This window comes from Cheilinus undulatus, linkage group 11 (assembly GCF_018320785.1).
Source record: "Cheilinus undulatus linkage group 11, ASM1832078v1, whole genome shotgun sequence".
In the NCBI taxonomy this organism is placed as follows: Eukaryota; Metazoa; Chordata; class Actinopteri; order Labriformes; family Labridae; genus Cheilinus; species Cheilinus undulatus.
The window spans coordinates 49013707-49026654 of record NC_054875.1 but is presented as its reverse complement, the minus strand read 5'-3'; the positions used below and the strand labels follow the sequence as shown (position 1 = coordinate 49026654).

At 37.7% G+C, this 12948-nt stretch overlaps 1 protein-coding gene across 1 annotated transcript in view; it reads right to left on the bottom strand.

Annotated features, from left to right (window-relative positions):
- The window catches only part of bcap31 (B cell receptor associated protein 31), a 29842-nt gene extending 17320 nt beyond the window's left edge, over nucleotides 1–12522 (bottom strand). Inside the window, exons 1-4 of the mRNA XM_041799540.1 lie at nucleotides 12393–12522; nucleotides 6844–6943; nucleotides 4014–4114; nucleotides 3138–3282 (exon numbers count right to left, since the gene is read on the bottom strand). Coding sequence (XP_041655474.1) covers nucleotides 3138–3282; nucleotides 4014–4114; nucleotides 6844–6935 — 338 coding nt within the window. The 5' untranslated portion in view covers nucleotides 6936–6943; nucleotides 12393–12522. The remainder of the gene's footprint in view (nucleotides 1–3137; nucleotides 3283–4013; nucleotides 4115–6843; nucleotides 6944–12392) is intronic.
- Nucleotides 12523–12948: the final 426 nt, after the last annotated feature.

Sequence of the window (12948 nt, the reverse complement as noted above, 5' to 3'; positions counted from 1 at the left end):
ACTTCAGTACAGAGAAATTTTGCATGTCTGGGGATGCTTCACTGACTTATTCGAGGAATTGCCAGTGCCTTCTGATTTCTAACACTGCTTGACTATCCCCGTTCTAAAATAGTTAGATGTTTTTTTTATTATATCAAAGTTTTAATATGGTACCATGATGGCCCCACTGGACTCAACCTAGTTAAAAGCAAACACACAATCAAACATCATCTCAGTGCTGAACACACATGTTCACACACCTGTCTGCCTGTGTGTTAAATCATCCATCACTGACGACCTAATATAGCCGGCCACTACTTACACTCACATATAGTAACAACACACAGACAGAGCTACCTCTGACATTTCCTGGCTGAGGTGTGTGTCGTACGTGTAGCCCATGCCGGTTGGTGCTGACAGGCTGTGATGTCATGGTTACTCACAGCAGGGGATGGGTGGCGTTAGAATGAGAACTGCGAGGTCAAAAATATACCTGCCCCCATTCCTGAGAGTCTGCAGATTGATGAGATTAAAGGAGCAGCCCACTGTTTCTTTTATTACATGTTTAGGAGCTTTAAACAGATCTTGTTTGGATGATCACGGCTCTGTTTTTTATCTCTTAAAATGATGGAATCTGCTGTTCAGTCGACCTTCAGCTGGAGACGGTCGTCTCAGCTCCAAATATGGCCGTCCTGAAATAATCTGATCAGCTGCCAGCTCCTCAGAGTTTCCACAAAGTCGGGCTTCAGATTTTATTCTGAGTCACAGTCTCAGATCTCTGCAGGGCTCGGTCTAAACGCTGGAGGACTTCCTCCCGGAGACTTGGTTTCAGCAGCTGCTGCATCACATGCTGCACGGCTGCTGTGAGTCACTGAGCAGCTGCTGCAGGACAACACCAAACACATCGACTGCACGCTACTGCCACCTGCAGGCAGCACAGGAACACACATTCTTTGAGTGGGCACAGATGATCAAAAGTCTGACCATATGGAGAGAAAATCAACCCAAGAAAGGCTAAATAATCTGCTGTTTAGATACACTCCATGCACAAATTTTTGGTCTTGTGATCTCGAGTCTCCAGCTGCTCTGTACTGAGCTCAGGTGCACAGGTGAGCTCAGGTGGAGTATGAGGAATTTAGCTGATTAAACCAAAGGGGCAGAGGCTGTGACAACAGGTGGAGCAGAGACAAGACACGGCAGAAAGAAGCACATCTTCTGCTTTAGTCCAGCAGATTCTTGGACCTTCCTTCACATCTGTGCCGAGGTGTTTGGGTGTTTTAGTTCCTCTGAGTTCCTCACTGCTCTGTCTGCAAACCACCACACCTATACTGTATAGTTTAAAGCACGTAGTACAAAAGTACCAAAAAATTTAGACAACCTCACAGGCTAGAACAGTGTTACTCAACCCTGCTCAACCAAAGAGCAAAACAGTTGAAAAATACCTTTGCAAGAACCACAAACTAAGTGGTGAAAAGTGGCAAAAACGGCTCGAAGTAGCAATAAAAATAAGTTAAAAGGGGAAAAAATGGTCCAACAGTGAGAAAAACATGGCAAAAAAATGAGAGCAAAGTGACTAAAATGGGCAAAAAGGAGTCAAGAGTGGCAAAAAGGGCAAAAACATAGAAAACAGGTCATATATAATGGAAAAAGGTAGCTTAAATGGGCAAAATGTGGCAAAAATGGGATAAAAGTGGCTAAAGAACTTGCAAAAATGGGCCAAATGAGGAAACAAGTAGCATTTAATGGCAAAAGATATCTTAAAATGGTGAAAAGTGGTGAAAAAATTGTGAAAAGGGGCAACAATGGGACAAAAGTGGTAAAAATTTGAAAAAAGTGTCAAAAAAAGTTGCAAAAATGGGCAAACACAGGAAAAAAGGGGCACTAAATGGCAAAAAATGACCAAATGACCAAAAGATGGGATAAATGTGGCAAAATAGTCCAAAAGTGGCAAAAACATGGCAAGAAAATGAGAGAAAAGGGACTAAAATGGGGAAAAAGCAGTCAAGAGTGTCAAACTAGGGCAAAAAATAGGAAATGATTGGTATTTAATGGCAAAAGGTAGCCTAAATGGGCAAAAAAATTGTGAAAAGTGGCAAAAATGGGATGAAAGTGGCTAAATGAAGTGGTAAAAATGGGCCAAATGAGGAAACAAGTAGCTTATAATAGCAAAAGATAGCTTAAAATGGTGAAAAAATTGTGAAAAGGGGCAAAAATGGGACAAAAGTGGCAAAAACTAGAAAAAATGACAAAAAGTGGCAAAAAACAAGAAAAAAAAGGGGCACTTAATGGCAAAAGGTAGCTTAATTGGTCTTAAAGTGGCAAAAAATTGTGAAAAAGAGCAAAAATGGTGAAAAAAATGGTAAAAAGTAGTGCCAAAAATAGGCAAAAATTAGGAAAAAAAGTGTTTTTTAATGGGAAAGGTAGCCTACTTGTGTAAAAAGTGGCAAAAAAACTGTGAAAAAGAGCAAAAATTTGATAAGTGTGGCAAAAATGGGACAATTATGTTTGACAATTAAAGGATTCTGTTTAAGGCTGGAAAGCAAACTGATTATTATTCCCTTTTCTAAGGTTTCTGGGGGAATAATATTTCAAATTAAAACATAAAAGAGCCACAAATCATCACAAAGAGCCACATGTTGAGTATCATCGGGCTAGAGCATCCAGTGTAGAGCTGCTGGTGGCACTGGGACAGGGTTGTTTTACCTTAATTTTGCTTTTTTGTTTGCATGCTTCTTGGTGATTCTTGCATTTGATGCATCAGAGGAATATGCCATCGCTTTTGCTGAATTCATTCTTTTATTTTAAGGAAGTTTTGCTGTGAAACACAAAGGTTTGGTTCTTCAAACTTCCTCGACTACCACAAAGTTTTTAGACCTTCAGCCCAACAACAGGCTCTCCACCAATAACATCACACACCTCTGAAACCAACCACATCCAACCATGTCTGACCTTCTGAAGAATCGGCCAATCAGGGTTTATGACAGTTTAACACCTCTGGGGTCAGACCAATCAGGACGAGGCTGCAGGATTTACACAGAGCAGCGACTGTGTTTGTGTGATTCTGCCTGTATGACAGGCAGCTGCTCATTCTTTCCGTCTGACTGTAAAAGCCCCTCTGCTTTTAGATCACCATGTCTGTGTGTATCTGAGTGTCTCACAGGCAGAGCAGCAGGGCGAAGCCGGCGATGTACTCGTTCCTCTGAGCCCTGAACAGCTTCATGTGGATGTGTTCGATGGCCGTCGGGTTGTTGGTCAGGTCCACTTTCTCCGTCACGCTGTACTTTCTCACCTCACGGAACGCATCTGGACAAACAGACAAAAACACACTTTTAAAGACATGGAGATGAAGTATGCAGTAGTTTATAGTACAGCAGTTTATAGTAAGGATGGCCACCTCAATTTAGAAAAAATATGACTGATCAACATCATTGTGACTCTCTGAACCAGTGTAAGGACTGTGGAACAGACACAGAATGCCTTGTCCAGTCATTTCTGATTGAGCTGTAAAACAAAACAAAACAAATAAATACATGTCCAACTCTACTGTTTAAATGTATTTGGTCTTTATGGTGATAAGGCTGTAATGCTGAGGTTCAAAATCATTCATAATACTTTCTTCATGTTTATAATGTACGGATGTTTAACACTGACCACAGTCAGCAGGGAGGAGAGCCGCCATGAGGCCAGCTGCCCGGACTACACACAAATACTCAGGATAGAAAATATTTGGGATTTATTTCATGTAGGTTTTACTTTTCTTAGCACTCATGTTAAGTGTGTGGCATGTTTTTTATCTATTGTTCACTTACTCTGTCATTTACATTTATAAATATCTGTTAAGTGTTTGCTTTGACATTTTTTGTGAAGTTCTGCCAATAAAACTGTAAAGTTAGTTTAAGAGTTTATTTTCAAAAGCAATGAAGTGATTCTAATTCAAATGCAGATGAATAAGAAAATATAACTTGTTATTCAAACTCAAAACATCAAAAGACAGAACTTCACCAAAATTTAAGACAATGAACAGATTTACACACCGATGAGCAGGAAGACGAGGATGGCGATGGCCACCATGAACGACGTGTTTCCATAGAGAGCGATGGTCTGAACCAGACGAGACTTAAAAATCTTATTCCACCTGAGAATCCGACATAAAAACCCCATCACAAACAGAAAATATGCTCCAGTTTACAGCAGAGAGTAGGAACAGAGACAACAGCACTGTTAAGAAACCTTGGGCTTTGGCGCCACCTACAGGCAACGCAGGAAACAGCAGAGACAATCAGATAAAAACTGTTCAAAGTTCAGAATAAAGATAACATGAAGTATCAGTTCAAGATGAATGTAGCCACAAAAAAGCAGGGAAAATGAATGAAAAATAAAATTTGTGAAAAGAAACAGGATGTCTTTTTACTGATAATGATTTTTGAGGATGAAAAAAAAGAAAAAGAATGCAGCTGCATTTACAGGAATGATCAAAGATTAAACGCATTTGCAAAAAAGCCAAACTACTTTCAATAATGAATTAATTGCTCATTTATTTACAGAATAATTAATCTTTAATAATTATCAAATTGTCTGTGTATAAGGTGGTCCATTTCTGTACGTTTAAAATCAGGTTTTACCCATTCATTTAATTTTTCCTGATGTTTGTAAAATGCCAAATCTTATTTTGTTGGTGCTGGTTTTAGAAATGTGTAGAAATGTAGAAATGTGATGTGGTAGACTTTTACCAGAATCTCATTAATGCTTCAAACTAAACATATAAATGAAAGTAGATAAACTACCCTTCAACCTCTTTTTTTGCTAAACTGATGTATCAACTTTAAATACTTTTTTCAGACACCATGCTTTATCATCAGTCAAACTACACCCTAAATCAAGGGTCATCAACCACATCTGCACAAGGGCCAGATTTAGTCTTGACAGAAACTCTGTGGGCCGGACTTTCAAATAAACAAAAATAAAAAGTTCATATTTTGGCCTAATAAACATATTTTTGTAATAATATTTTCTTTCAAACCTCAGGGAATGGGCCTTCTCCAATGGTAGTTTAGCACCAGTATCAGCTAATTTTTTTTTTACACTTTTTAACCCTTTTTCACTACTTCATTTGGCCATTTCTGCCACTTTTTTTGCCACTATTCTAAAAAAATGTGCCGCTGTTCAACCCTTATTTTTTCACTATTGCCCATTTTTCTGCTTCTTTTAGCCACTTTCCTGCCAATTATTGCCCCTGGGAGCCACTTTTAAACCCATTTTCATGACTTTGCCAAGGTGTTTTTGCTATATTTTCTCTTCTTTAACTCACTTTTTATACTTTCTGCCTCTTTAACCAAATTTTTCAATTCTTTAATCCCTTTTCACCACTTTCCCTGCCAATGTTTGCCCCTTTGTGCCATTCCACAACCCATTTTGACAGTTTTCATACATTTTTACCACTTTATCTAGCCATTTTTGCAACATGTCTTCCTGTCTGAATTTTTGTAAAAACAGATCAGATTTAAAGTCATTCTCAAACAATTTCAATTTTTTTGGGTGGATTTAATAGCCGCATGTGTAGAGCCATTTTCCTGGGGTTTCATCAGTAAACACTTGCATGGATGTTGATTTTTGGCAACAATATGTTGAGAATATTTTTTTGTATGTTAATGTGTGTGTTTCAATAGAAATTGTTTGTGGGATTGATTTAACAGCTGCAGACATTTAAAGCCAAAGGATACTCTTTAAACCACAACATCTTCTTTTCCTCTTTTTCTGAATTTAATGATCTTTCGGGGGCCAGACAGGAAGCCTTGGGGGGCCTGATATGGCCCCTGAGCTGCCAGTTGATGATCAGTGCTATATTGTTTAAAGCACAAAAAGTATCGAACATTTTTACAGCCTTACTTTTTCTTTTTTTTTTTTTTTCTTTTTTAAACCTGCATTTTGGGGCTGAACAATTCGAAAAAAAAAAAACCTAATTGGGATCATTGTGACTCACACTGTAAATTCAATATGACGAGTTGTTTCAAAAGGATTATGATTTTATTTCATTCTAATTTTAATAAGAAAAACATCAACAAAAATAAGAAAAGTAGGCATTTTTGTACCCTTTTCTAGAAAATTTAAGCTTGAATGTTTGCATGATGTGCAGAACAGAACATCTCTGCTGCAAAAAGAAGTAATAAACTGTTTATAAAACACACTGAAGGTTAATGAAATATTGCACCTTCTGAGATTTGAAAACTGCAGTTGTAGGGCATATTATGATTTAATCTAAATTTCCATTAATTGCTCATTCTTTTTAATGCTGCTTATTAATCCTTCAACTGTACGTTTTCCCCTTAACTGCTCCTTCATTCAGACTTTTAAAGTCTCTCTCTGATCAGTTTTTAGGGTTTATTCAAAATGTTGGGAAAAAACTGATGACATCAGCCTTGATATCAGTGAAGTCTGTGTTCTGAGTGATTGATTAATCACAGCTGATCAGTTTTCAGTCAGGAGGTCTGATGGCTTTAAATCGAATTCACCAACACAGAGCAGCTCTGTGTCTCGCTGATGATTCAATAAACACGAGGATGTCATGCTCCTTCAGCTTCACTGAACATCTTCTCAGGGATCTGGCTCAGGATTCACAGAGACAGATGATGGATCAAGTTTTGTTCTTTTCATTTTGAAAAACAAAAAAGAAAAGCTTTGCTAAAAGGTTTACCAAAACTGATGAATTTGCTGATTAATTTCCCTGTCATTTGTCTCTAAAATGTTTAAACTCTGTCATTTTAAAATGCTCAAAACTATGTCAAATAGCATGAAGTAAGGTCGATAATATTATCTTATGTGTAGCTGTCCTCACTAAACCTAGACTGGGAGGAAGTGAGCACTGACCTCTTTGGGGAGATGAAGGGGATGCAGAGCAGCAGGACAAAAAAGACCTCAGCGTACAGGAAGGTGGCCACCGCCGTCCACTGCAGACTCATCCTCAGTCCTGCACAAAACACGACAAAAATCAGACAAATATACACAATAAAGTCCAGACAAGATGGACAATAAAGCTCAGGAGGAGAAACAGTCCGGCTGCCATCAATGACCAAGTGTATTATGGTGATATTTACAGCCAATGTGTCTGTTGTAAATATCAGCAGAATTTTTTATTTCTGCCAACACCAACATCAGGCCGATAATATTGCACATCCCTTCTTTATAAGAAAGTGAAATCAAAAATCTGTTCTAGGAAGTGGTGTGGAATCGTTGTTCTGACTTTTACTTGTTTTTAACTCAGACACTGATGCTTTTTATAAAGTAATGAGCTACAATCCATCCCCAAAACAAACTATGATAAAAGTCATTTTACAGATTTCAAAATATACTCAAAAAGTACAAGTAAAATTACTAAACCTGACTAAATGTAATTGGTTACGTTCCACCTCCTCTGCCTTTTACCTCCAAAATCAGATCAGTTCACCCACAAATCAGGAAAGAAAATGTATCTGAGTTCTTGAAGTATTGCATTCACAAGAACAGCCAGGACGTACATATGCACAATCTGAAAATATAACGTCCCCCACATCCGCTACGGCAGACATGGAAGCATAAAAACATGGAGATTTTCGGTATTTAACTCAGTCTTGGTGAGTATCTGTATTCTCTACACCAGTGGTTCTCAAATGGCGTGGCAAGGTACACTAGTGTGCCTTGAGACAAGTCTATGTGTGCCTTGGGAATCTGGCTGGACCCCTGAAAAAAACCCAGAGAATGGGCCCTCCCCAGTTGCGATTTATTGATGAGTGTGTGTTGGATCAGTAGCATTGGTGCTAGCATCCTGGCTAACAGTTACCTCATTTGGCAAGCTATTATTGAGTTGAAATTGGTGTTAAAATGATCATTATTCATGCTACTTTTAACCAAGTTAACCAATGTTTCTACCCATTTTGCCACTAATTTTGTAAACTTAAACCATTTTTGCTGCTTTTCTGCAATTTTGCAACTTTTTAAAAATACTTTTGACCCATTTTTTGCTACTTTTTTTGAACTTTTTGCCACATTTAACCCATTTTTGCTACCTTTTTGACAGTTGTTGCCTACTTTTGCTATTATTTGGACATTTTTTGCTAATTTTTTCATCACTTTTTACCATGTTTTAGCAACTTTAACTCCTTTTTTAACCACTTTTCTGCCACTTGAAACCTATTTTGTCACCTTTTTGACACTTTCAGCATGTTTTGCCACTATTAACCAATTTTTTGGCCCCTTATGCCAATTGTTAGCCATTTTTGACTTTGCTTGATGCTTTTTACCCAATTTTTCCATGTTTTATCATCACTTTAACCATTTTTTGTCACCTTTCAGGCACCTTTTGCCCACTTTTGCCACCCCCAGTTGTCTGGGCCCCAGGAACCTCTCCCCTTTATCCCCCCTTATGGGCCCCCTTGACTATAACATTAAAAAAGTCTATTTTGTATTGATATGAATATGGTGTGCCTTGAGATTTTGGCTTAACCTTAGGTGTGCCTTGGGCGAAAAAGTTTGAAAACCACTACACCAGTGGTACTCAACCCTGCTCAGCCAAAGAGCCAAATTGTTGTAAAATACCTTTGCAAGAGCCACAATCTAAGTGGTTAAAAGTGGCAAAAATGTTTAAAATGCAGCAAAAATGGGTGAAAAGGGGTGAAAATGGGGAGGAGCAAGTGGGAAATTGGTCAAAAAGGAGCAACAATGGGTGAGCAGTGACCAAAAAATGAGTTACAGTGGGCAAAAAAATGGAAAAAACTGCCAAAAACCTGTCAAAAATGAGTGAAAAATGACTAAAATGGGCAAAAAGCAGTCAAGATTGGCAAAAATGGACAAAAAATAGGAAACAAGTGGTATTTAATGGAAAAGGGTAGCTTAAAATGGCAAAAGGTGACAAAAATGGTTAAAAAAAAGGGCAAAAATGTGGCAAAAAGAAGAGGCAAAAATTTGAGAAGAAAGGAAACAAGTGGTATTTAATGGGAAAAGGTAGCTTATTTGAATGAAAAGTGGCAAAAAATGGTTAAGAAAAGGGCGAAAATGGGATAAAAGTGGCAGATATGGGGAAAAAGTGTCAGAAAGATGCTATATGGGCAACAAATAGGAAAATAGGGGTGTTTAATTGCAAAAGGTAGGTTAAATGTGCAAAAAATGGTGAAAAGGGGCAAAAATGGGATAAAAGTGGAAAAAATAGGGAAATGGTGGCAAAAAAGAAGTTGCAAAATATGCAAAAAAAAAGCAAAAAGTGGTGTTCAATTGCAAAAAAAAAACAAAAAAAAAACTTAAATGGGTGGACAGTGGCAAAAATGTGAAAATGGCAAAGAATTAAAAAAAAATTCAGTTAAAAAAATATCTAATTGTGATGATTTTGTCTCCTATTGCGAAGTGGATAGGAATTATTGTATTGAAGGGAATTATTATAAAAATGGGTCTTGAATGTTTGCAGATGTTATGCATAACATCTCTGCTGCAAAGAAGAGCGTTTTTAACCAGTATTGAGATTATTTTGGATCAATTGCCCAACCCTTATAAGTACCATTTTAAATATTATGACTAGAGATCTATATTCAATCTTTTTTTTTTTTTTTTGCATAAACAAAAATCCTTTTCTTTCAACCTTCTCAGATGTCAAAAATAACTACTCAGTCATTTGAGTAAATATCAAATGAAATACATTTACTTTAGCAGATTTATAGACCAGTTATTTAACCTCTAATTATGTTCAATCTAATCAAAGTAATTGCACTTTTACTTCACCACAATATTCTTGTACATCTGACAAATACACAGAAAGCAGTGGGATACATGATGTATCTTTACGTCAGGGGTTCTCAAACTCTACGAGGCTAGGAACCCCTTACAGGGCAGAACATTTTCCAAGAACCCCCCCCCCCGCCATAACCCTCACGCTGATTAAGCGTATGCTAACTGCCATTTTTATTCCTAGAAGCTGTACTTTAAACTCTTCAACCTAAATGCAAGCTCTTGTCCAACTGAGTGTGGCTTCTTACTTTCTGCGATCCTTTGAGCAGCCAAATAAGAAGCCATCTGTGGTTTTCCTGAGGCTGTGGTCAGGCTCACTCATGTTTTCTGGCTGATGCATCTCTCTCCCTTTTTTCAGAAAAAAATCTTTTGTTATGTCCTTAAACTCTGCAGGCTTTGTTATCAGATGACCCTTTAGCTTGGCGGGCTTCACGGCTTCACATGAAGATATACAACAAATTTTGGTCTTCCGTTGCTGTTCAATAAAAACCAAACTCGAGATAGCTGTCATCATATGTTCTCAGTTTAGCTGGTTTGGGCCTAGCATCACTCGATGAAGTAAATATTTATCCATTGTCGCTAACTGGACCTGCACACCAGATGTGTCTTGAGCAAAGTGACCGATGCCTGATGAGTGGTAGATTTATGTGATATGCCACAATCATATCTGGCTTTTTACTGGTCCCAAGCTGACTTTTGTGTTGCTTTAGTATGGTTGTTATATGGCACTGTGGTCCTTTTATGTATTGATTTGCTTTTTAATAACATGGCATCATTTTAATTAATTATTCTGAATTATTTTGCGGCCCCCCCAAGCTGTGGATCGTGGACCCCAAGGGTTCCCTGGACCCCAGATTGAGAAACACTGCTTTACATGACCCATGACATAAAAAGCTATGGTGCTGGTACTAACTGACAAGAAAAAAGCCATAATTTAAAAGAATACTATCAGATGAATGCCAAATCCAGTACTACACATCCCCAGAATTAACCATTGTATTTGGGTAACGTTATATGAATTAGTCTCAAATTCAGCTGTTGACTGAACGCGTATATGGTCTCACAGTGTGGTTGATAAATTGATCAGTTAGCCTCAGTGAGGTTGATAAATTGATCAGTTAGCCTCAGTGTGGTTGATAAATTGATCAGTTAGCCTCAGTGAGGTTGATAAATTGATCAGTTAGCCTCAGTGTGGTTGATAAATTGATCAGTTAGCCTCAGTGTGTTTGATAAATTGATCAGTTAGCCTCAGTGTGTTTGATAAATTGATCAGTTAGCCTCAGTGTGTTTGATAAATTGATCAGTTAGCCTCAGTGTGTTTGATAAATTGATCAGTTGGCCTCAGTGTGTTTGATAAATTGATCAGTTGGCCTCAGTGTGTTTGATAAATTGATCAGTTAGCCTCAGTGTGGTTGATAAATTGATCAGTTAGCCTCAGTGTGGTTGATAAATTGATCAGTTGGCCTCAGTGTGTTTGATAAATTGATCAGTTAGCCTCAGTGTGTTTGATAAATTGATCAGTTAGCCTCAGTGAGGTTGATAAATTGATCAGTTAGCCTCAGTGTGTTTGATAAATTGATCAGTTAGCCTCAGTGTGTTTGATAAATTGATCAGTTGGCCTCAGTGTGTTTGATAAATTGATCAGTTGGCCTCAGTGTGGTTGATAAATTGATCAGTTAGCCTCAGTGAGGTTGATAAATTGATCAGTTAGCCTCAGTGTGTTTGATAAATTGATCAGTTAGCCTCAGTGTGTTTGATAAATTGATCAGTTAGCCTCAGAGCTAGCTGATGCTAGAGGGGGTGTGTCAGCTCAGAGCAGCTGTGTCATTCTCTGCTGCAACATAGCTGCAACTCCTGCTAACATAAGGCTGACGTTACACTAAAAATAAAGCATTGATTTAGATTTTTAGGTTATTTTAAACACAAAAATACAACAAAATAATACAAAAAAACAGGACTGAAAGGTTATGCTGCCTGCTGAGTTTGTGGCTGATTAAAATGGGCATGAAGTCAAACTAAATTAATCATCACAGCAAAGTGTGACACTTTTTAGTAAAAGGGGAAGTTATTTTAGCCATATATGGTCACAGATTTACTCTTTACGACCAGAAAAATGCCTGACATCATCAGACTTAGAAACATCTGTCAGACTGAGAGGGTAAAAGAAAAGCTAAACTGTCCTTTCCCCTAAACTTAAGAGCTAATTCAATTCAGAGCTAACAGTGACTCCCTTTTATAGTTAATTTGCTGTAACAAAGATTGCATCAGTGATAAAATCAAGATTATGTAAGGTCTATTTGCTGGAATTTGACAGGAACACCAAGTTCTGCCCTAAGGCTAGCTTAGCATCCCCGTTTAACCCTGCAGTAAAGTTAGCATGTTAGCTTCCAGGCTCCGTCTACGTCCTGGTGCTGTGTTTGTTTTGGGTCAGAAGTCTTCATCAGTATAAACCACTTCACCAGAAGTTGGCCTGTTAGGACTGTTGCTCAGTTTTAGACGTTTTCAGACACTTTTTCTTGATTAAAAACAAGACGCTAATTTCGCGGCAGACACTTTAACATCAGTTTATAAACAAACTAGCTCCAGTTAGCAGCTTGTACTGTTAGCAGGTGTTAGCTCCGCGATGCTTTGCTAAAATAGACTGTTAATATACAGTTTGGACTCACCTTTTCTTTACTTCACGAACTCAAACTTGAAAGAAATAAAGTCCACGCTGCTCCCGAACCTCCAACACTTTCCTCTCCTGCTCAATTAGCCTGTTAGCTCGAGTTCCAGTTTTGAACACTTCCGGCTTCCGGTGTTTAATGCCAGCTCATCGCGGTCCCAGCACGTGATTGGATAATCCTGGACAAATGGACGCAGTAAAATGTGACAGCTCGTTTCACCATCGTGACGGGACATTATTAATACAAAAATTAGCGATAACAAACGCAAAAAACAATCATTTTTCAACGTAAAAACAAAACAAACAAACAATCAAACAAAATTTACTTTTACTAAAAGCAAAATGTGAATTACGTATTTTCTACATCAAAATAATACTAAGAGTAAAAATAATGATGATGATATGATTATCACCATTATCACCATCACCATATAATTATGATGATTACTATCACTAATATGAACATCAATATTATTATATTTAGTATTATAATAGTGATGATTGTTTTTATTATGATATTGTTATAATAATAATAATAATCATTATTATATCAATAA